At 44.2% G+C, this 26,255-nt stretch overlaps 1 protein-coding gene across 2 annotated transcripts in view; it reads right to left on the reverse strand.

Moving 5' to 3' along the window:
- Positions 1–26,255, reverse strand: part of LOC115169809 (receptor-type tyrosine-protein phosphatase N2) — a 160,058-nt gene that overhangs the window by 61,070 nt on the left and 72,733 nt on the right. For both annotated transcript variants that reach the window (XM_029725780.1, XM_029725781.1), the window contains one exon: positions 3,329–3,393. In XM_029725780.1, coding sequence (XP_029581640.1) covers positions 3,329–3,393 — 65 coding nt within the window. The remainder of the gene's footprint in view (positions 1–3,328; positions 3,394–26,255) is intronic.

Genomic DNA, 26,255 nt, shown 5'->3' on the forward strand with positions numbered 1-26,255 from the left:
AACATGGTCTCATGAGGACCGCCACAGGAGAGGAAGACCCAGAGTTACCTCTGCTGCAGAGGATAAGTTCATTAGAGTTAACTGCACCTCAGATTGCAGCTCATATAAATGCTTCTCAAAGTTCAAGTAACAGACACATCTCAATACCAACTGTTCAGAGGAGACTGCGTGAATCAGGCCTTCATGGTCGAATTGCTGAAAAGAAACCACTACTAAAGGACACAAATAATAAGAAGAGACTTGCTTGGGCCAAGAAATACGAGCAATGGACATTCTGTATCTTTGTGAGACGCAGAGTAGGTGGATGGATAATCTCCGCATGTGTGGTTCCAACCATGAAGCATGGAGGAGGTGTGATGGTGTGGGGGTGCTTTGTTGGTGACACTGTCTGTGATTTATTTAGAATTCAAGGCACACTTAACCAGCATGGATACCACAGCATTCTGCAGCGAGACGCCATCCCATTTGGTTTGCGCTTAGTGGGACTATGATTTGTTTTTCAACAGGACAATGACCCAAAACACACCTCCAGGCTATGTTTGACCAAGAAGCCGAGTGATGGAGTGCTGCATCAGATGACCAGGCCTCCACAATCAATCAACCTCAACCCAATTGAGATGGTTTGGGATGAGTTGGACCGCAGAGTGAAGGAAAAGCAGCCAACAAGTGTTCAGCATATGTGGGAACTACTTCAAGACTGTTGGAAAAGCATTCCTCATGAAGCTGTTTGAGAGAATGCCAAGGGTGTGCAAAGCTGTCACATCAAGGAAAAGGGTGGCTACTTTGAAGAATCTGAAATATAAAATATATTTTGATTTGTTTAACACTTTTCTGGTTACTACATGATTCCATGTGTGTTATATCATAGTTTTGACTTCTTCACTATTATTCAACAATGTAGAAAATAGTAAAAAATAAAAACATTTGACTGGTAATGTATATATATATATTTTTCTTGATCCATTGAAATGGGTCTCCATCATTCACATTAATTAAACATTTGTAATATTCCTATACAATATCAACAAATGTTTTTGATAGGGCATCTAGGCATGAGATAGATTGGAAATCAATGTGAAATGGGTTAAACAGCCATATAATTAAACAATAAATGATTTATTTCAAATGAAATCAATGTTTGTCTGTTTATTACTATCAAAACAATTATAACATGTCATCAGGAGGCAGCCACACAGTAAAGGCATTAAAGCTATTGTATTTAGGGCGGTAAAACCATAACAGATAGCTTTAATCCTTTTTATAGACAGAGTTGTGCAGTCAGTGGTTTTGTCCCAAATGGCACCCTATAACCTATTTCATTTACTACTTTTGACCAGGGCTGTGGTTGAAAATAGTGCACTACATAGGAAATAGGGTGCCATTTGGGAAACAACCAGTCTCTCCCAGGATAGGTTACTTGTAGCCACCATGGTTGTAATCAATTAAAATGGCTGTGTGGGGCTATCTAATCACTAACCACGCTCCTGTGTTTTCCTTTTGATTAATTCCTTCCCCTTGCTGTCTAAAACACAGTTTTGAGGACAGATTGGAAGGAGAACAACTCAAGCTAAACAAAGCAGCGCAGGGAACTGACTGGGATTAGTGGTAGCTACTTCAGGACAATTATAATCTGGCTTCTGCCCAGATTCCTTATATAACACTACTCATAATTGGACCTGTGTTGAAGAAGTGTGGAAACAACAATGCCTGTGTCCCAAATGATAACCTATTCCGTATATAGTTCCCTTATAGGGCTTAGGTCAAAACTTGAGCACTATGTAGGGAATAGGGTGACATTTGGGGCATAACCAATGCTTGTGTTGACTAATGGTATAGCTATAACATCAAATGTGAATTTTTGTTTTATTTCAAACTCAGATATTGACAAATGAAATGGGTGCTCTACCCTTCATCACCTTTTCTGACTCCTACAATCTACAATGAGCAATATATAGTATATCCAGCAGAACATACAGCATGTAGAATAGAAAAACCTTGAAGGTGGGCACTTTGAAAAAACTTAACTCAGTCTCTGTCTGATTACAGTAGACATGATCCATCTGTGTTCTCAGAGAATCCATTTCAGAGCAGAATCGTGAAATGGAGTAGCACTCTCCACCCGACCCAGGCTAGGAAAAGAAGATTGGGGTAGCAGTGCAGCACCAGACATAATCTGAATAGGCCTGGTTTGTGTCCCAAATGCCCTACATAGTGCAATATAATTTTATTCCGGGGCCACTCGTATGTAAAGTGTTTAAAAAAAAAAGTTCTTTTTTTCTCTCAAAAAACAGATAAAGCAACACCTCACGGCACAATGCCTCTCCCCTATTTGACCTAGATAGTTTGTGTGTATGTATTGATATGTAGGCTGCCTTTTATTTATTTTTGATGTAGTTCTAGTGTCTATTGATGTTCTGTATTATGTCATGTTTCATGTTTTGTGTGGACTCCAGGAAGAGTAGCTGCTGCTTTTGCAACAGCTAATGGGGATCCAAATAAAATACCAAATACCAGGAAATATGATCAGACCCCTATGGGCCATGGTCAAAAGTAGTGCACTACATAGGGAATAGGGTGCCATTTGGGACGCCTACCCTTCCCTCTCACAACAGCAGTTCAATTGGTGATAATAGGCTCCATTCAGGCCTAGTATTGAATTCGCGCTCGCTCTCTCTCTCTCTCTCTCTCGCTCTCTCTCTCTCTCTCACTTGCTCGCTCTCTCGCTCTCGCTCTCTCTCTCCACATTGAGCTCATTGCTGCCATTTTGATTATTGGTCTGAATGTTACACAGTCATTGAGTCATACTTACTGCTAAATCAGTAACAGAGATAGGAGAGACACTCCATGGTATATTTAATAGAGACGTGGCAGAGAATGGTAATGTTCACGACTTGAACCCAGGAAAGCCAGCCAGCCAGCCAGCCAGAGAAACTAAACGTGGGTCCTGAAAATGGAGGTTCGGTGGCAGCCTGTGCTGTTTCAACTGACACGTCCGCCGTCATAAAGGTGCTTTATATTGCTGACTGCTGAGCACAGAAAATAAAGAGTTTGTCCAGTTTATTTGCGCTGTCATGTTCGCTGTTTACGTGTATGTTCGACACAAAATCTGTCAAAGTATGTCTTTATGCTCTCAGGAAAACACTCTCACAAATATGCTTTGCTGTAGCAGCCCATGAGGAAACCATTCAAATCAATGTCATAGGACAACTCAAACGACAAAAAATAAACTCAACAGAGTCTAACATCATAGCTGATTCCCAAAAAGTATTGCAATATTTTGGAAATATGGTGCCATTTGAGACACACCCATAGAAAGAAGGGTACTTACATCTGTGATTCCAGCCTCCAGAATGACCACCTTGGCCTCCTTCTCCACGGCATCCTTCTGGTGAACTGGGAACGGGAGAAACAGGAGCTTGTGTGAGACTAGACTGCTGGCAATTTTTATTATTTCACCTTTATTAAACCAGGTAGGCCAGTTGAGAACAGGTTCTCATTTACAACAGCGACCTGGCCAAGATAAAGCAAAGCAGTGCGACACAAACAACACAGAGTTACACATCAGATTAACAAAAGTACAGTCAATAACACAATAGAAAAATCTATACACAGTGTGTGCAAATGGAGTAAGGAGGTAAGGCAGTAAATAGGCCATAGTAGCGAAGTAATTACAATTTAGCAAATTAACACTGAAGTGATAGATGCGCAGATGATGATGTGCAAGTAGAAATACTGGTGTGCAAAAGAGCAAAAAAGTAAATAAAAACAATATGGGAATGAGGTAGATAGTTGGGTGGGCTATTTACAGATGGGCTATGTACAGCTGCAGCGATCGGTAAGCTGCTCAGATAGTTGATGCTTAAAGTTAGTGAGGGAGATATAAGTCTCCAACTTCAGCAATTTTTGCAATTCGTTCCAGTCATTGGCAGCAGAGAACTGGAAGGAAAGGCGACCAATCACTCCTATAGTAGAATATGTGAAGCAGGTGGTTAGAGGAGCAGCTCCAAGGAGAGACAGTCTATGTCAAAATGGTGCCCTATGCCAATATAGTGCGCTACTGTTGACCAAGGGCAAAAGTAGGGCACTCAATAGGGAATACAGAGTCATTTGGGACACACACCACCACTGTCTACTAATCTATTTCTACGCAATTGGTTAATAACTAGCACTAGATGAAATAACGTGCTTAAGGCATCGAGTGTAATTCAAATAGGCCTGAGGGTATTTGATATAAATAGCAAAATCAAGGTTTATTTACCTCTTGGTGATTGAACTAGCAATAAAGTATGTATATTTTCTTACTGGTAAATTATATTTCCATCTCTTTTTGCAACCGTTGAATATATTAAGGCGAATCGTACCCGAAATAGATTCATAAAACTCACGTTGAAACCTTCCTTCTTTCTTTCCTTCCACTGCCTTAAGAGGAAATAATTGTGAGGTTTAATTGAAATTCATGGAGGACTAATATTAAAGGAAGAACAAAATGTTATGAAAAACTGTGCATAATTGGCATTCACTTTGTTTTCCATGTGAAAGCACCTCCTTTGTTGACACATCCGGCAGATGAAGGATATGCAAATAACCTGGGGAGAGCTCATCTAGGTCCAAAATAGCATCCTATTTCCTATTGTACACTACTTTTGACCGGAGCCCATAGAGCTCTGGTCAAAAGTAGTGCACTATGTAGGGAATTGGATGCCATTTGAGACGCAACACTCAACTCTATAACGTTCTCCAAATCCATCCAATAGCCTATCTAATGAGTGTTTTAATCTATCACAGTAATTCTTTGCTCTCGTCAATTTATGCAGAATCCAGTATAATTACGCTGTGCGGCTTCAGATGGGTGATTTGATTGAAGTGAACTAAGCTCTGAACCTGAGGAGGGGAGCGTGACCACCATGTCTGCCATGGACCAGGCTGTCAAAAAGGATGTCTTAATAATGCTGTCAGAGCCAGACCACCTGGGCTACACACATACGTAATGACCACTGAACCACAACCACTGGAGTCAGTCTACTCCATAGCCATTACACCACTGTCCAGTAAAAGCTTTGCAGAGCGGACACTTGTGTGCAGCCAGTGGTGACGTACTGCCTTAGCAAGTGAGACATGCCCACAAAGACATTGACATGAAAACCCAGACAGTCAATTAACTACAACCATACATCGTAATATGATGAGCATAAAACAAACAGTCAAACAAGTAAACAGACAAATGAACATGAAAAGAACAAGAAAAGGCTGTCCATGGGAGGGATCCAACAAGTACACAGCAACAAGTGGGACTTCTCTTCCTGGTGCTTGAATGTGATGTTAACAGTAAGGGTGAGATAATTACAGCCAGACAGTCTTTCATTAGACAATACTTTTGGCATCGCAACACCACATTGTGGAGCGTGGTTTCCCCACATCCAGCCTCTCCTCTCCTCTCCTCCCCTCCCCTCTCCTCTCCTCTCCTCTCCTCCTCTTCCACAGACTCTTAATGAGCAGCAGCCTAACTAGAGCTCAGCAACTCAACAGCCAGAATGAGCAAGTTCATTTGTACCACACTGAGTGGTTCCCAAATCGCAACCTGCATGGATGGATCTTTGAAACTACTAACAAACTACAAAGCGGGCAAGGGTAAATTGGCTATTTTGTTTACAGTTTGCATACCTGCAGGTTTCGAAATAAGTCTGAGATATGAGACATTTTGAATACAAATTGCAAAAGTAAACTAGATACAGGTTTTCATTGCATGTATTATATTATTTCCATATCCCCATCATTCCATTTTATATATACCCTTTTCAGTGTGCTCCATCTTTTGTTACACAGTATCACAGGCCAGATTGTTGTATAAGAAACAGTGGGCAGCTGAAGAAAGATCTCACTCTATGAGCGAGTAGCTGCCTTTTTTCCTTCGAGAATACATAGGAGTTTCATTTGTCACCCTGTGTCTTGCTTTATGTTAACTCAATGTATCAGAGGCACCTTGAGGGAACAAAACAGCCTGGATTCCAAAAATGCTCAATATTTAACCACTGACTGAAGGAAAAGGCCTGGTTCTATGAGTTCAGAGCCCAGAATGGGGTGCTGTGTTGCACCGGGGACTGTTTCTGAGCACATTTGATGAGAATAACAACCCCATCACTTTGTGATACAGCACACAGATGTAATCACCTTACCTGATCATGATAGCAGTGATCCCTGAAAAAATTCTAATATATCGCGGTGTGTTTTCTGCTCTCTGAAATATTTGACAGCGTGAGAAGGAAGGGGACTTGAAAAGTAATATTTATAATATTTTTTGTCTAAAGACCATGTCACCATCCCCAACATCCAGTTGTCAAAACCAATTCCAGAGTCATTTTTCAAATGCTTTTAATTACATATTGTATTCGGAGGTCTCACTTGCATTAATTTGATTTCTGATATCAACATTTCAGCCTTCAATCTCTTTCAAATGATGTTTTTCTCCAATCTCCAACACCCTAGCCTTATTGCCTCCAGTAATTTAAACTGCAATATGAAGCAATGAGCAATGGGAGACGACTTAGAGCATCACAAAGACAATGCAATATGTAATCAAATTAAAAGCAGGGGGGAGAAATGGCATCCCAGGCCACCTGGGGCAAGGAGCCATTACCTCTCTGTGGAGGGGAGAGAGCAGTACTCCATCATACACTGCCTGCATCCCAAATAGGCACCATATTCCCTTTATAGTGCCATAGGGCTTTGGTCAAAGGTAGTGCACTATGTAGGGAATAGGGTAACATTTGGGAAGCAGCCACTGTCTGCCAGCTGAATAATGGTAAACAAGCTCCATCTCTATCGAAACATGTATCATCACTCTCCACTGCTTGGAGAGTCTGGCTAACACTGGGAATGGAATGATATTCATGTAAAAATGGACACACTGTATGTTACTGTTACATGGTTCCACTTTGAGTAACGGTTGTAATACCAAATATCTAAGAATATATTTTTTGGGTGTGTAATGTGCTTGGTCTCAATATGAAAATGATACCGATTTTCTTAACACAGCAGATTAAGCAAGATCTGAGCAATTTTGTTGAAACAATACTTTTGTTTTGTTGTTGTTCATATTTTATTTGATTATTAGATGTTGCCGTTCATATTTTATTTGATTATTAGATGTTGCCGTTCATATTTTATTTGATTATTAGATGTTGCCGTTCATATTTTATTTGGGTATTAGATGGTGACATGTTATGTAATGTTGTCACTCCACACTGGCAGTTGTTTTTCTGTTGCATTCAGGTGCAGGTACTAAACTGTAATGACAATGTACAGTATACAAACATCTGATTTTATGGGCCCTGGTTAAAAGTAGTGCACTATAGGGAATAGGGTGCCATTTAGGATGCAGCCTATGACACAAACAACCCTTCTACAGAGGGTAAACAACAACAACACCCACCAACAACAATTAATGACCCTGCTTAAATGAATTGAGGTTACTTCACTAAGATGTAATACAGACCACGACATCGCAGCCTCAACTTTCAACAGCAATCAGCATCATATCACAATCTGTAATGGAAGCTTTAATACAGTGCCGTTAACGCTGTCAACTCATTTCTAACCTAGAATAGAGTGATGGGTAATGAACCAAGTATTCGTGTGATGCATACATTTATGCATCACACTAATGCTATATAAGAACTAAGCCCAAAGATCTATGAATATCTATACATTCTCATGAAGGATCTCACAGTCTAAAAGAAGATCTCTTTAAAAGTAAGAGAAAGTCTAGTCTACACAGAGTACATGTGGGCTCCCTGTCCTTGTCTGAATTCTGCCCATCTGTCTCATCCATCATGATTCATAGAATAGGGATGTCTCTCTCTTCTTTGTGTGAGGGATGGACCGATGGTGGGCAGGTAGCCTAGCGGTTAGAGCGTTGGGCCAGTAACCGAAAGGTCGCTAATTCGAATACCCGAGCCGACAATTTGCTCCAGGAACTCTGCACTACTATCGCTGACCATGTAAAACAGGGTTCCCCAACTGGAGAATTTGGCCCTCGGGTGAATTTATTTGGCCCCCCAAGTTTTCTTAGCAAAACTTTTTTGGGGGGGAGGGGGACATAAAAGACACCAGCAAAACAGCTCCAAGTGATTTACATTTTGGTAATCTGTTCCAAAGTATGCCCAAGCTGACTCATCAAATACGCTGCTGTTACTGTTTGTTATCTATCCTGTTGCCTAGTGACTTTATCCCTACCTATATGTACATATCTATCTAAATTACCTCGTACCCCTGCACATGGACTCGGTACTGGTACCTGTGTATATACAGCAGCAAAGTTACTCATTGTGTATTTATTCCTTGTGTTGTTATTTTTCTATTATTTATCTGCATTGTTGGGAAGGACCCGTAAGTCAGCATTTCACTGTTAGTCCACACATGTTTACAAAGCATGTAACAAATACAATTTCATTTGATCGTATACAAATGTAAGCAAGGTTTGAAATTATTAGGTTTTAGTCAATCATATCTGTTTGGGCTTCTTGTGGTCAATTTGCAGACTACAAATTATTTGCAATTATGTTCAGGCCCCCTGACCATGCGCTCAAGAAAAAAAAGTTCCGCAGCTGAATCTAGCTGATTATCCCTGCTGTAAATAACACATTTTACTGCACCTATCCGGGGATGGAAGGAGAGAGGCAGAGAGGGAGGGAGGGAGGGAGGGAGGGAGGGAGGGAGGGAGGGAGAGAGAGAGAGAGAGAGAGAAATAGAGATGGAGGGAGGGATGGATGGAGGGCTGAAGGGAGGGAGCGATGGGGCATAGAGGTTTGATAAGTGGAGGTAATGATAATTCACTGGCAGCAGAAAAGCAACAAAAAATGGGACAGACAGTATCAGCCCGTCCACAGCAGGGATCTGAACCGCCAGGACAGACAGTATCAGCCCGTCCACAGCAGGGATCTGAACCGCCAGGACAGACAGTATCAGCCCGTCCACAGCAGGGATCTGAACCGCCAGGACAGACAGTATCAGCCTGTCCACAGCAGGGATCTGAACCGCCAGGACAGACAGTATTAGCCCGTCCACAGCAGGGATCTGAACCGCCAGGACAGACAGTATCAGCCCGTCCACAGCAGGGATCTGAACCGCCAGGACAGACAGTATCAGCCCGTCCACAGCAGGGATCTGAACCGCCAGGACAGACAGTATCAGCCCGTCCACAGCAGGGATCTGAACCGCCAGGACAGACAGTATCAGCCCGTCCACAGCAGGGATCTGAACCGCCAGGACAGACAGTATCAGCCCGTCCACAGCAGGGATCTGAACCGCCAGGACAGACAGTATCAGCCCGTCCACAGCAGGGATCTGAACCGCCAGGACAGACAGTATCAGCCCGTCCACAGCAGGGATCTGAACCGCCAGGACAGACAGTATCAGCCCGTCCACAGCAGGGATCTGAACCACCAGGACAGACAGTATCAGCCCGTCCACAGCAGGGATCTGAACCGCCAGGACAGACAGTATCAGCCCGTCCACAGCAGGGATCTGAACCGCCAGGACAGACAGTATCAGCCCGTCCACAGCAGGGATCTGAACCGCCAGGACAGACAGTATAAGCCCGTCCACAGCAGGGATCTGAACCGCCAGGACAGACAGTATCAGCCCGTCCACAGCAGGGATCTGAACCGCCAGGACAGACAGTATCAGCCCGTCCACAGCAGGGATCTGAACCGCCAGGACAGACAGTATCAGCCCGTCCACAGCAGGGATCTGAACCGCCAGGACAGACAGTATCAGCCCGTCCACAGCAGGGATCTGAACCGCCAGGACAGACAGTATAAGCCCGTCCACAGCAGGGATCTGAACCGCCAGGACAGACAGTATCAGCCCGTCCACAGCAGGGATCTGAACCGCCAGGACAGACAGTATCAGCCCGTCCACAGCAGGGATCTGAACCGCCAGGACAGACAGTATCAGCCCGTCCACAGCAGGGATCTGAACCGCCAGGACAGACAGTATAAGCCCGTCCACAGCAGGGATCTGAACCGCCAGGACAGACAGTATAAGCCCGTCCACAGCAGGGATCTGAACCGCCAGGACAGACAGTATCAGCCCGTCCACAGCAGGGATCTGAACCGCCAGGACAGACAGTATCAGCCCGTCCACAGCAGGGATCTGAACCGCCAGGACAGACAGTATCAGCCCGTCCACAGCAGGGATCTGAACCGCCAGGACAGACAGTATCAGCCCGTCCACAGCAGGGATCTGAACCGCCAGGACAGACAGTATCAGCCCGTCCACAGCAGGGATCTGAACCGCCAGGACAGACAGTATCAGCCCGTCCACAGCAGGGATCTGAACCGCCAGGACAGACAGTATAAGCCCGTCCACAGCAGGGATCTGAACCGCCAGGACAGACAGTATAAGCCCGTCCACAGCAGGGATCTGAACCACCAGGGGGTGCTCACATTGAGAAACATAAAGACACTACATCTTCAACTTCAAATATTAATTCTACCTTTTCTGTTTTCCGCAAGGTACTCTCATTTAAAGCATTACTGTAAATCCCTTTTTTTAGCATAAAAGGTAAGTATAACATAACACTGGTAGTACCAGCAACATAAACCATGCCTATCAGAGGGCAGTGACAGAGAGAGTAGTCTGGCCTGTTACCCAGTTCCAGTACACTAGCATCTGTAGACTTTAGACCACAGGGACTCCTGGTAAAGCAACATTCTGGAACCCGACTGGCACCCTATTCCCTACTTACCTTTTGACCAGAGTCCTATGGGCCCTTGTCAAAAGTAGTGCACTAAATAAGGAATAGGGTGTCATTTGGGATGCAAACAAAGCGTTTGGTCTTATCAGGAGTGTTTGTCCGAGACACCCGACTGTCAGGAACCCTTAACACACCACTTCCCACATAACCAGGCCTGACCCAGTTTGATACTGGGAGGAGGAGGGAGATAGTATGCATCCCAAATGGCACCATATTCCCTATATAGTGCACTACTTTTGACCAGGGCCCAAAGGGAATAGGGTGCCGTTTGTGATGCAACCATAGCCCGGGGCACAGTACAGTACAGTATCTTTCCGACTGAGTAGTGGAAAAAATTAGAGACCACTTATTGTTCATGACAGGAAAATTCACACGGACTGGCAACACTTAACGCCTCGCTCGCTCGCTCTCTTCCCTCTCTCTTTCTCCCTCCTCCCGCGCTCTCTCTCTCTCTCTCTCTCATTCTCTCTCCTCCCTCTCAGCACGTCCGAGGGGTGACTTTTACGTCTGACTCATCTCTCATCTCTCCAGCCGATTGAGTGAGGACCGACCGACCGGCTGGCAGCAGCCGCCAGCCAGCTCCAGCTCGCTCAAATATGATTGCTGCATGATCACTCAAGCATTTTAAAGACTCTCTGACAGCCCCATGCATGTCAATAGTTTAATAAAGGCTAGATAGATGGTTAATTCGTAGTGTCAGAAACCTTGTGGTGTGTGGATTGCATATTTTTTTCAATAAAATGTAGAGGTTATACACAGTTGTAAGCAGCAAAATGGACAAAACATTACACAAGGTTATCTGGTGCTTTCAAATGTGTTTGTAGCTTATCCTTTTGTGTGTGTGTGGGTGTTGGCGTGTGTGTGTGAATGCGACGTGTGTATGTGTGTGTGCCAGTGTACATGGGCGTGCACGTGTGTCTGAAACAGAGAGGAGACTGAAAGCCTTCTAGCACAGGTCCATGGTCAAGGCCATCTCACTGGGGAGCCTGCAGTGCAGTCAGAGCCTTTCCACTTGAAGGAAAAGTCTCCTGTTTCTGCTGCAGGGAGGACAAGGGCTGACATACTGGGAAAACCAACTTTCAATTGTTTCCAAGCACTGGAAGCTCCATACCTAATGCAGGCTATTTCTTAGACTGCGCTGGGTTTGTCCATATTGCTCGTATTATGTCAATTGTGCTCGGTTTTTCAGACAGTGTATATCGGCTGATGCTTATTACAAACAATCCATTCTGTATGGCAGTCTTTAAAGTGTGCATGACCTTTTGTGTCAAATAATCAATATGTGACTGAATGTGTGGGTAGGATGGGGTAAGCTGTAAAATGCTTATGCACACGATTGAAAGTAGAATACTTGATAATAAGAAAATAAACACTGAAGGAATTCATTCAACTTGCATAATGCTCAAGGCTCTGACAATGTAGTTACACATGCTTGGCATGCCCAGTCCAACCAGATTATTTCACTGGTATTTTCGCACAGTCATCCATTGTCCTGAGGAGGTGTGTGCACTGCCTGCAGTAAAGACCTTTACTAATAACATAGTAATAATAGCCTAGCACCCTGGGACAGCTGTACACACTCAGTTGCGTGGACACCAGGAGACCATGACAATGTCACTATGCTGGGAGGACAGCAGCGGAGCATGCCTGTATCACCCCAGCCCAGGGCTACAGACGGACACATGGGCTGATGGGTAAATCTGTGATAACAGAGGCCTCACTTCACTATGCTATCCTCCACGGACAAGTCCTCTTGTCCTGCGGCACGTAATTACAAACCCGGCTCTTAGCTGGACGAAAAAGAAGAGAACTATCTGATTGACCGTTGAAAAGTCGCCCAAAAAACCGACAGCGGTGGATGGAACTATCAAGGGACATCAGTGTAAAGAATTATCGGTGGAGGACTGCCACTTTATTTCGCCACATGCAGCAGCCAAGAAGAAGAAACATTGCAAAGCCTGAAACCATATAAATGCCTCCAGGAGATACGGGAAACTGGAGACTGGCCAGACGCTGCCTGTATGAACGGTTAGAGCAGGCCTGGGAAAAGGCCGGCCCGGGGGCCGTATGCGGCCTGCAACCTGATTCAATACGGCCCGCGGAATCATGCTCAGATCTCAAGGAATTTGCGATAGTAAAGTTTTGAAAAACGTATTTGTTATTCAAATTAAAAGCCCAATGAATACTCGCCTTTTTGTCATGATTTAACTCCCACCGCTTGTGGGACATTTATTTTGAAGGCACATATAAATAACAACTGCATGAGGACAGACAGTGACTGACAGGCTGATACACACGTCACAATTACAAATAGTAGCTAGCTACAAATGAGATTTTTAAAAGAAAAGGAAACTAGACAATGAATGTAGGGTGTTACAGCAAGAGTGGATATCGAAATATTTCTTTATTGAGGTATCAGGGAAAGCTGTGTGCTTAGTGTGCAAAGAGAGCATCGCTGTCTTGAAAAACTACAACTTGTCCCGACACTTCCAGATGAAGCATGCAGAGAAATATAGGAATATGTCTTCTGAGCAGAGGGCAAGTGCATGGAAGGAGTTGCTTTCTCAGTTGCAAAAGCAGCAAGGACTTCACAAAACTGTATTCAGCAAACGACGGAATTGCGAGAGCTAGCTATGTACTGACCCTCAAAATTGATGAACATAACAAGCCATGGCGAATTCAATAAAGAATGTTTAATTGACTCTGCAGCAATACTTTGCCCCGACAAGAAAGAGCTGTTTGAAAATGTTTCCTTGTCAAGATGAACATTGACACGGTGTGTTGAGGACATCGCAGAGAATATGGAACAACAGTTGAAAGACAAGGTAAAGGATTTCACCTATTTCTCCTTGGCCCTGGATGAGAGCAGTGATGCACGTAACACGAAGCAGTTGTTGATATTCTTACGAGGCAAAACCCCAGACTGAAATTACAGAGGAGCTTGATTCAGTGCAGCCAATGAAGAGCACAACCACAGGGAAATATTTATTGGAGGAGGTTAATAAGTGTTTGGCAAAGCTGGGACTGAGTTTTGAAAAGTTATCCAGTGTGACTACTGATGGGTGCCAAAACAGGAAAAGGATACAAGATCAAGTAGCTGAGCTGAATCCAGATCAGAAAATTATTTTCCTGCATTGCATTATTCATCAGGAGGTGCTCTGTAAATGTGTTCTGAAAATGAGCCATGTTGTGGATACAGTCACAGTGAGACTGCGTGACAGTCTCACTGTTGGAAGAGACAGAGTCGGGTCATGCAGATCTCCCCTACCACACAAACGTGAGATGGCTGAGTTTGGGGAAGGTGCTTAAAAGGGTGTGGGACCTGAAGTCGGAGATTGCTGAGTTTTTGCAAATGAAAGGAAAACGTGGATTCCCCTCAACTGCAAGATAAAGAATGGTTGGCTGATTTTGCCTTCACCATGGACATCATGGCCCTCATGAATGAACTGAATTCCAAACTACAAGGGAAGGGCCTTTTTGCACATCAGATATACAGCCTTGTCAAAGCCTTCAAGGGAAAATTACTCCTCCGGCCCCGCCTGGTAGAAGCCAACAATTTCACCCACCTTCCAACACTACTGGTCTGTTCCCTATCAGATGACCAGGGGCAGAAGTATACATTGCCGCTGCGTGATTTGAACTGTGACTTTTCTCGTCGTTTTTTCAAAGTGTTGGAAAATGACATGCTGTTGGTTTCCTCTCCTTTCACTTTCAATGTGGATAACGCGCCCACTGACCTGCAACTTGAGCTTATCGATCTTCAGTCTGATGCAGTGATTGGAGAACTATTCAAAACAATGTCACTGATGAGGTTCTATGCATTTCTCGATGAATAAAACTTTCCAAAGATTATGAGTAATGCTCAGAAGATGTTTGTACTGTTTGGGTCAACCTATGTATGTGAACAGATATTCAGTGATGAAATCAAGGCACAGATCATCTCTTACTGGCTCTCACCTCTCAGCAATCATGCGCATAGCGACGTCAGAAACTATATCTGACTTCACTGCTGTAGTGAATGCCCATCAGACTTCACTCCTCACACTGATTGAGTAGTTTAAATGTAATGTTGAGCTCTCTCTCTTTCTTGTGTTTTTGTGCATACCCGTTAACAAGAGTTCTGTCCATGGTGCTGAATGCACAGTGTACTTTTCCCTCCATGTAGTTCATTGCAGTGTCTCCCGACCCCTCCTGTCTCAGCCTCCAGTATTTATGCTGCAGTAGTTTATGTGTCGGGGGGCTAGGGTCAGTCTATTATGTCTGGAGTATTTCTCCTGTCTTATCCGGTGTCCTGTGTGAATTTAAGTATGCTCCCTCTAATTCTCTCTCTCTCTCTCTCTCCTCCCCTCCCGGAGGACCTGAGCTCTGAGGTGCTGACCTGTTGCACCCTCTACAACCACTATGATTATTATTATTATCTGACCCTGCTGTTCATCTATGAACATTTGAACATCTTGGCCATGTTCTGTTATAATCTCCACCCGGCACAGCCTGAAGAGGACTGGCCACCCCTCAGAGCCTGGTTCCTCTCCTAGGTTCCTGCCTTTCTAGGGAGTTTTTCCTAGCCACCGCGCTTCTACATCTGCATTGCTTGCTGTTTGGGGATTTAGGCTGGGTTTCTGTATAGCACTTTGTGACATCGGCTGATGTAAAAAGGGCTTTATAAATACATTTGATTGATTAATTGATTGCATGTTTATTTCTGTGCATGTTAAAAAAGTAAAATAAGTAGCATATCTGGATGTGATTTACAGTAGATATATCTGTCAACACAGTCATACACATGTTGTAGAGGAAGGCTGGAGACTGGCCAGACGCTGCCTGTATGAGCGGTTAGAGGAAGGCTGGAGACTGGCCAGGCGCTGCCTGTATGAGCGGTTAGAGGAAGGCTGGAGACTAGCCAGACGCTGCCTGTATGAGGGGTTAGAGGAAGGCTGGAGACTGGCCAGGTGCTGCCTGTATGAGCGGTTAGAGGAAGGCTGGAGACTGGCCAGGCGCTGCCTGTATGAGCGGTTAGAGGAAGGCTGGAGACTGGCCAGACGCTGCCTGTATGAGGGGTTAGAGGAAGGCTGGAGACTGGCCAGGTGCTGCCTGTATGAGCGGTTAGAGGAAGGCTGGAGACTGGCCAGGTGCTGCCTGTATGAGCAGTTAGAGGAAGGCTGGAGACTGGCCAGGTGCTGCCTGTTTGAGCAGTTAGAGGAAGGCTGGAGACTGGCCAGGTGCTGCCTGTATGAGCGGTTAGAGGAAGGCTGGAGACTGGCCAGGTGCTGCCTGTATGAGCGGTTAGAGGAAGGCTGGAGACTGGCCAGGTGCTGCCTGTATGAGCAGTTAGAGGAAGGCTGGAGACTGGCCAGGTGCTGCCTGTATGAGTGGTTAGAGGAAGGCTGGAGACTGGCCAGACGCTGCCTGAATGAGGGGCAAGCCTTGCCTAGGGGCAAGCCTGCGTGGCTCTGACTCCCAACCTGGCTCTGCATGGCTCATCAGATGCTAGTGACTACAAAACCAAGAGAAAGCAGCCCTGGCAGCACAGTGCAGGCAGGCAGTGAAGAGAGGCCCTGGCAGCACAGCGCTGGCAGGCAGTGTAGTGAGTCCCTGGCAGCACAGTGCAGGCAGGCAGTGAAGAGAGGCCCTGGCAGCACAGCGCTGGCAGGCAGTGTAGTGAGTCCCTGGCAGCACAGTGCAGGCAGGCAGTGTAGTGAGTCCCTGGCAGCACAGCGCTGGCAGGCAGTGTAGTGAGTCCCTGGCAGCACAGTGCAGGCAGGCAGTGAAGAGAGGCCCTGGCAGCACAGTGCAGGCAGGCAGTGAAGAGAGGCCCTGGCAGCACAGTGCAGGCAGGCAGTGAAGAGAGGCCCTGGCAGCACAGCGCAGGCAGGCAGTGTAGTGAGTCCCTGGCAGCACAGCGCTGGCAGGCAGTGTAGTGAGTCCCTGGCAGCACAGTGCAGGCAGGCAGTGAAGAGAGGCCCTGGCAGCACAGTGCAGGCAGGCAGTGAAGAGAGGCCGTGGCAGCACAGTGCAGGCAGGCAGTGAAGAGAGGCCCTGGCAGCACAGTGCAGGCAGGCAGTGAAGAGAGGCCCTGGCAGCACAGCGCTGGCAGACAGTGCCCACTCAGTGTAAACTACCTAACTCTGTGAGATGGTATCAAAGGATGAGAAGCAGAGATTCATCCCCCCTGAATAACATATCCAAGGCCTAGCTACACTTGCAGGAATGGAGAAACCAGTTCACCACACTGTTGAATCCTAGTAGAGATATGTACTGGTCCAGTGACAATACTGGTCCAGTGACTGTACTGTGACAATATTATTATTCATAAAGAATATTTTTCATGAACTTAATGTGAATATGTTCATGAATATTCTTCTCTGCATTAGGAGAATTTGACGTCCTCTATACCCTTCCCCCATGCTTCTCTTCTCCTGCCCCACCTTCACTGGTATTTCTTCTGGAGTGTATGTGTGTGCGTGCTTTCAGACACTGAGATGAGCTGCCTCTGTTCCCTGTCTGCCCATCGGCAAGTGGGCACTACTTATATGTTCAGACAGTGAGCTGAGATGTACACAAGGGTCTTTCTCTCTCTGTCTCTGTCTCTCTCTCTCACACACACACGCACGCACGCACACACGCGCGCACGCACGCACACACACACACACACACACACACACACACACACACAAATGAAAGGTATTAGCTAGCCTGCCGATGCCCATGGGAGAGAAGGCAGTAGAAGAGAGTTGTATACTGAAGCACACCCACGTTCTAACCCTCAGAACTGAGTCAGGAAAGGGCTCACACACAAAAGGGAAAAGACAAGAATACAAAATATACCACAGAATCCTAGAAAAAATTATATTTCTATTTCAAGATGGAACCAAGGTAAAAATCCAAATCCACAGGAAGACATATCAAGCCAGAACAGTAGACAGCTATCGTTGTTTCTGTCCTTTCCCCTTTATCAAGCGGTAGGCACTACATTTTCATTTAGATGACTCTAAGACTATGTCTGAAATGGCACCATATTCCTTACTTAGTGCAATACTTTTGACCAGAGCCCAAGTAGTGCAGTCAAAAGTAGTGCAGAGAATAGGGTGCCATTTGGGAAGCAGCTTAACATGGTGGGTTGTGAGACATTTGAAGTCAGACAGTTGATCTAGAACCCAAGGTGACTTCATTAACAGAATCTGTTCCGGTTGTCATGATAAATCACACGCAGTGCCACTCAAACCCAGGAAGCCAATAGGAAGCCCTGACGCTGCAGACACCAGTAGAGACAGACATTACTGTCATCTCATGATCAGTGACCCTGGAGTCAGAAGAATCTGTGATCTCATTTTCCAGTTGGAAATCTCTCTGTCCGGCAGAACTAAGCTACAGTATAGTGCACTATGTAGGGAGTAGATTGCCATTTGGGATGCAACCAGGAAAGGCAAAGATGACCCGTAGCTGACCAGGCTGTATCAACACTCGGCTACATTCATAAGCTAAGGTTGCTAAAGTTACACACTTTGTCTGATCCTCTAGGCTGCCAAGCAGAGAGTTTATTTATCACCCAGTTAGGCAGTCTTCACAGCACCTTGTGATCTCCAGAATGGCTATGCTGTGATATATCACTGTAAACTCCATTAAAAACTGACTGTTACTGTATTACAACATTACAGTAACAACCTTATGAGCTCAACTGCTGAATTTAACCTGGGAAATGTACATATATTACAACTCTGAATGACCTCATTGAAATCCATAAAAAGGGGAAGGTGGAAACTATCTTCCATTGCACTTAGGTTACTTAATAGCATGAGCAAATGGTTGTAACTTTTCATATTTTCTACATTTAGTTTCAAATAAATGATATAAATAAATATAAACATTAAATCAACTGCAGTGACTCAGACTGTGCAGAGAACAGCCAGGCCAGCGATGTTCTAAGAATACAGGGTTGCTGGGCTCAGTGGCTGTAGCTGTTCATGGCTTCTGCCTGTTGAAGCAGCAGTGTATGTGTGCGTGTGTGCGGGCATCCGTGCGTGTGCATGTGCGTGTGTGTGTCTGCGTGCATGCATGTGTGTGGTAGCAGCAGTGTGAGAGCCTGGCAGTTAACTTGCTAACATATTGGCCTTGGCTGAGCCATTATGCATTAGTTGTTCTCCTGCCAGCCAACAGTGGAGCCATGAGAGGGGGTGTGTGTGTGTGCGTGTGTGTGTATGTACAGGTGTAGGATCTTAATTTGAGCCAGTTTGCTACAGCAGAACAATTATCCTTCAGCAACAGGAAATGTGAATTATTATGTGGATTATAATTAATGGACATCCAAGTCTGACATTTCAAAGTGGAATGTATGTACAATACCAGTCAAACGTTTGGACACACCTACTCATTCAAGGGTTTTTCTTTATTTTTACTATTTTCTACATTGTAGAATAATAGTGAAGACATCAACACTATGAAAGAACACATATGGAATCATGTAGTAACCAAAAATACATTTTATATTTTATATTCTTCAAAGTAGCCACCCTTTGCCTTGATGACAGCTTTGCACACTCTTGGCATTCTCTCAACCAACTTCATGAGGTAGTCACCTGGAATGCATTTCAATTAACAGGTGTGCCTTGTTAAACGTTAATTTGTGGAATTTCTTTCCTTCTTCATCCAGTTTAGCCAATCAGTTGTGTTGTGACAAGGTATGGGTGGTATACAGGAAGATAGCCCTATTTGGTAAAAGACCAAGTTCATATTATGGTAAGAACAGCTCAAATAAGCAAAGAGAAACGACAGTCCATCATTACTTTAAGACATGAAGGTCAGTCAATGTGGAAAATTTCAAGAACTTTGTAAGTTTCTTCAAGTGCAGTCGCAAAAACCATCAAGCACTATGATGAAACTGGCTCTAATGAGGACCGCCACAGGAAAGGAAGACTCAGAGTTACCTCTGCTGCAGAGAATAAGTTCATTAGAGTTAACTGCACCTCAGATTGCTGCCCAAATAAATGCTTCACAGAGTTCAAGTAACAGACACTTCTCAACATTAACTGTTCAGAGGAGACTGCTTGAATCATGCCTTCATGGTCGAATTGCTGCAAAGAAACCACTACTAAAAGTACACCAATAAGAAGAGACTTGCTTGGGCCAAGAAACACGAGCAATGAACATTAGACCGGTGGCAATCTGTCCTTTGGTCTGATTTTTGGTTCCAACCGCCGTGTCTTTGTGAGACGCAGAGTAGGTGAACGGATGATCACTGCATGTGTATTTCCCACCGTGAAGCATGGAGGAGGAGGTGTGATGGTGCTTTGCTGGTGACACTGTCTGTGATTTATTTAGAATTCAAAGCACACTTAACCAGCATGGCTACCACAGCATTCTGTAGCGATACGCCATCCCATCTGGTTTGCGCTTAGTGAAACTATCATTTGTTTTTCAACAGGACAATGACCCAACACACCTCCAGGTTCTGTAAGGGATATTTGACTAAGAAGGAAAGTGAGGGAGTGCTGCATCAGATTAACTAGCCTCCACAATCATCCAACCTCAACCCAAGATGGTTTGGGATGTGTTGGACTGTAGAGTGAAGGAAAAACAGCCAACAAGTGCTCAGAATATGTGGGAACTCCTTCAAGACTGTTGGAAAAGCATTCCAGGTGAATCTGGTTGAGAGACTGCCAAGCGTGTGCAAAGCTGTCATCAAGGCAAAGGGTGGCTACTTTGAAGAATCTAAAATATAATATATATTTTGATTTGTTTAACACTTTTTTGGTTCCATATGTGTTATTTAATAGTTCTGATGTCTTTATTCTACAATGTAGAAAATAGTAAAAATAAAGAAAACCCTTGAATGAGTAGGTGTGTCCAAACTTTTGACTGGTACAGTATGTACAGTGTATTTATGTGTGTGTGTGTTTGTGAGAGCATGCTTGCATTTGTTTGCATGTGTGTGTGTGTGTGTGGTGGGTTAAAAGGGGAAGGGTGATGGCGGTGGCACTAAGACAGGTGGCACACTCCTGCCAATGAGCCTCCTGAGTGTCAGGTGGCAGAGGGGGATACAATGGCCTGCAAACGTGTCTTAGGGAATGTGTTATCACAGATCCAATACACTATAGCTGTACCAAATCACAGCACTACAGCTGTACCAAATCACAGCACTACAGCTGCACCAAATCACAGCATTACCGTTGTACCAAATCACAGCATTACCGTTGTACCAAATCACAGCACTACAGCTGCACCAAATCACAGCACTACCGTTGTACCAAATCACAGCACTACAGCTGTACCAAATCACAGCACTACAGCTGTACCAAATCACAGCATTACCGTTGTACCAAATCACAGCAATACAGCTGTACCAAATCACAGCACTACCGTTGTACCAAATCACAGCACTACAGCTGTACTAAATCACAGCACTACCATTGTACCAAATCACAGCATTACCGTTGTACCAAATGACAGCACTACCGTTGTACCAAATCACAGCACTACAGCTGTACCAAATCACAGCAGTACAGCTGTACCAAATCACAGCAGTACAGCTGCACCAAATCACAGCACTACAGCGGCACCAAATCACAGCACTACAGCTGTACCAAATCACAGCACTACAGCTGTACCAAATCACAGCACTACAGCTGTACCAAATCACAGCACTACAGCTGTACCAAATCACAGCAATACAGCTTTACCAAATCACAGCACTACAGCGGGTAGGGCAGGCTTCTTCTGGATTCACAATGTGTGTGTCCCAAACGGCACCCTTAACGAATTAATTAATCGAAAATATTTTATAAAGCCCTTTTTACATCAGCATTTGTCACAAAGTGCTTAACAGATACCCAGCCTAAAACCCCAAACAGCAAGCAATGCAGATGTAGAAGCACAGTGGCTAAGGAAAAACTCCCTAGAAGGCAGGAACCTAGGAAGAAACCTAGAGGAACCAGACTCAGAGGGGTGGCCAAATGTAACTGTACAATGTCTACACTTGAATATCGGGTCACCTCAACCTCACTGAATTAAGCCCACTGTGTATGACTGAATTGCAGGCCACAGTAAATGACAAACCAAACACAGTTTGTCACGGTTGTTGCTGTTCTGATAAACTGCAACAAGACCGTTATTAGATCTGAAATCACTCATCCAGAACTCAGGAAAATCAGTTCTCTCTCTGCTGCAAAATACGATCACGTGATTTGCATGCCTTAAATTACATTTTTGTTATGCAGTTCAGGAATTAAGTCAACAGTGTAATTGTCTGCTGTAAAGGTCAGGGTGTATTCGTGCATCTCAAATGGCACCCTATTCCCTATATAGTGCACTACATACTGTAGGGATCTACTACTACCAAAGGGCTCTTGTCAAAAGTACTGCACAATAATGGGAATAGGGTTTCATTTGGGACACACTCTTGTCTGGGACAAGGGATTGTTGTCACATCACTTTGGGTTGTAATTCCTCTTTCCCGTAATAAGATTTGGAAAGTGTTGCATTAGCACCTTGAAGTATAAATAGCCTTCATATTGTCTATTGCACTGTGGTAACAAGAGGGCAGTTCACACAGGAGTAATAGTATTTAACTGTCCCAAAACAGAAGAAACATCTCCACAAGATTATAAACAGATTATAAACAGATTATAAACCGTCATCAGTTAGACAAAACCCCTATGAATCAGTTCATGCAAATAAACAATAAATAAAATATTCATTATTTGTCAAGCCAGACACAAATTCTATGTAAAATAATGTCACTAGGCCTGTCACAGTAAACAATTAGCTAGTATTTTCCCAATGGTTGTGCATTATAAAGGTTTGATCTGATTCCTCCGCCAGGTTTAGGCTCAATATTATTATCATTGTTTAATTGCTACACCATTTGAACAGCCTCCTTTCTCCTCTACTATGATCAATAAGACTGCAGCCTTTCAACATTACATACACATCAGCCAACAGGACAATATTGCTTTCCTCTGAACCAGATCTCTAATTAAAAAGGTAAGCAGACCCATTTGAAGCTCACTTTAATAGGCAGTTTCTTGTTTCTAGGAGTGAATATTGAATAGAGCCAGTCAGATGGACAGAGTCATTGGTGCCGGGTGTTCATTCAGTTTCACATAGATTATTTGAGGTAACTATGGGAATTCCCTGTCTCTACGATGTTGGATCAAGACCATAAATGCAATCTGTACATTCTTAGATAAAAAGGTGCTATCTAGAACCTAAAGGGGTTCTTCAGCTGTCCCCATTGGACACAGGTGTCAAACTCATTCCACGGAGGGCCGAGTGCCTACGGGCTTTTGCTCCTCCTTTGGACATGATTGATGAATTAAGGTCACTACTAAGGAACTCCCCACACCTGGTTGTCGACGGCTTAATTGAAAGGAGAAAATGTAAAACCTGCAGACACTAGGCCCTCCATGAAATGAGTCTGACACCCTTTCCATAGGAGAACCCTTTGAAGAACACTTTTTAGTTCCAGGTAGAGCCCTTTTGAGTTCCATGTAGAACCCTTCCACAGAGGGTTCTACATGAAACCCAAAAGAGCTCTACCTGGAACCAAAAAGGGCTCTCCTATGGTAGGGGTGTCAAACGCATTCCATGGAGGGCCTAGTGTCTGCTGGTTTTTGTTTTATCCTTTCAATTAAGACTTAGACAACCAGGTGAGTGGAGTTCCTTACTAATCAGTGACCTTAATTCATCAGTCAAGGACAAGGGAAGAGCGAAAACCCGCAGACACTCTTCCCTCCGTGGGATGAGTTTGACACGTGTCCTATGGGGACAGCCTGTCACAGGGGTCGTGGAATGGAGACCAAGACGCAGCGTGGATAGTGCTCATTCTTAATTCTTTAATGAAAACACTTCAAACAGCAAAACAAGAAAACGACCAACAACAGTCCCGTCAGGTACTACGACTAAAACGGAAAACAACTACCCACAAACCCCAAAGGAAAACAGGCTGCCTAAGTATGGCTTCCAATCAGAGACAACAAAAGACACCTGCCTCTGATTGGAAACCATACCCGGCCAAACATGGAAAAACAACACATAGAAAGAGAAAACTAGAACACTCCCACATAGAAACAGAAAACCCCAAAACCCACACAAAACAACCCCCTGCCACGCCCTGACCATATTACTATGGCAAATGACCTCTTTACCTGGTCAGGACGTGACACAGCCGAAGAACTGTTTTGGAACCCTTTTTTCTACGAGTATATGATGCACTTTACATTGAACAAATGCAGCCTTTGTTTTTGTCAGACCACATGGCAGCCACTGTCCATCAGGAACGAGATAGGAATGAGTTTCATCATGTGATGTTGATCTCTTCAGCAGGAAGGGGAAATGGGGTGTATGGCCTGAGGTGAGCCATAGGCTGTGTACCAAATGGAACCCAATTCTCTATAAAGTGCACTACTTTTCACCAGAGCCCTATGGTCCCTAGTCAAAAGTAGTGCACTACACAAGAAATAGGGTGTCATTTGGGATGTGAGCCACATTGACCTACATCACCCATGGCCACATACAGATCAATTTGAACCTCAATCCAGGGGGTGAGAATGAGCTGAAGACTCGTCTCTCATAACCCATACATAATTCACCCCTTCCTTTCTTCCTTTCATGATGGGAAGAAAAATAAACCCTTTCAATTTCCAGACAGATCTGTTCTTGCCCTTTGGAAAATACTTGATCCATTAAAAAAGAATGAACAGATCTGTTCTTGCCAGTGGAAAATACTTGATCAATTCACGCAGAATGAGACAGAGTAATGTCCATATAGTTCAGGTAGGAAAACACATAAGTGGCACATTGAGTCAGTACAACCTCATATGAGAATAATACAGGTCGTAGGCTGCCGTGGGCACATGCATGTGATGCATAAAATTATTGGATCAATATGGATGTTACCAATAAGATAAATGCCTAATCTTACCAAAACCTAATTTATAGCTACATACATACTGTACATACATAATTAGAGCTGGGACGAAATATCGAAAATGACCGACACTGATTTTGCTACACAACGTTCCTGCAGATGTTTCTGTTTTCTTAAACCATTATTTGGACAACAGTAATAGCCTATGTGTAACCGATGTGAAATGGCTAGCTAGTTAGCGGGGTGCACGCTAATAGCGTTTCAATCGGTAACGTCACTCGCTCTGAGACCTTGAAGTAGTTGTTCCACTTGCTCTGCAAGGGCCGCGGTTTGTGGAGCGATGGGTAACGGATGCTTCGTGGATGTCAGTTGTTGATGTGTGCAGAGGGTCCCTGATTCGAGCCCAGGTAGGGGCGAGGAGAGGGACAGAAGCTATACTACATATATGCAGTATGTTGATTCCTGCTATGAAAGCATCTGCCTGGCCCTGTTTCACTGTTGGCTGCTTTGTGAGCGAGACACTTATGCGGCACGCCCTCTCCCCACAGGAGGGAGAGATGCTTTTCTGCACAAGCATATGACTGTTGCTCAAAATGCAATTGCTGGACAAAGACAGTTTTTAAAGCAAGTACTGTTGTTTTAGTTACAGAGAAGAGAGTCGCAGCTTTCTGTGAGTATACAAGTTATTTCTTACCTCTTAATATTGAGTTCATCTCACCACTTTACAACCGGAGTATGGTTTTGATGCGCCCGGTTTTGACACTTCCTCAGGTGGTGAATAGTATAACCTACGCCAATAGTTGTCGGCAAATTCATCTCTGAAGAGCCAAAAATAAATCTGATTATTTTGGATCCTATTTTGACAGTTTGCACATCAAAATATCAATCATGCATTCCCTGGATATGTTAGATGAAATAGCTTACTTTTTAATCATGCTGGAAGCTATAGTCTTGGCACTGGAAAAAAACTGCCACTAATGGAAAGTAGGCCTAATTGTCCATAAAACAATAATATACACTATATCTTTGTATTTATTGAGCAAAATAGTTACATTTATCATAATATGACTTTTTGTCCATATCGCCCAGGTCTAACATACAGTTGAAGTCGGAAGTTTACATACACCTTAGCCAAATACATTCAAACTCAGTTTTTCACAATTCCTGACATTTAATCGTAGTAAAAATTCCCTGTCTTAGGTCAGTTAGGATCACCACTTTATTTTAAAATGGTTAAATGTCAGAATAATAGTAGAGAGAATGATTTATTTCAGCTTTTATTTCTTTCATCACATTCCCAGTGGGTCAGAAGTTTACATACACTCAATTAGTATTTGGTAGCATTTCATTTAAATTGTTTAACTTGGGTCAAACGTTTCGGATAGCCTTCCACAAGCTTCCCACAATAAGTTGGGTGAATTTTGGCCCATTTCTCCTGACAGAGCTGGTGTATCAGAGTCAGAGCTGGTTTGTAGGCCTCCTTGCTCGCACACACTTTTTCAGTTCTGCCAACAAATTTTCAGGGCTTTTTGATGGCCACACCAATACATTGACTTTGTTGTCCTGAAGCCATTTTGCCAAAACTTTGGAAGTATGCTTGGGGTCATTGTCCATTTGGAAGACGCATTTGCGACCAAG

Source organism: Salmo trutta, chromosome 31 (assembly GCF_901001165.1).
Source record: "Salmo trutta chromosome 31, fSalTru1.1, whole genome shotgun sequence".
In the NCBI taxonomy this organism is placed as follows: domain Eukaryota; kingdom Metazoa; phylum Chordata; class Actinopteri; order Salmoniformes; family Salmonidae; genus Salmo; species Salmo trutta.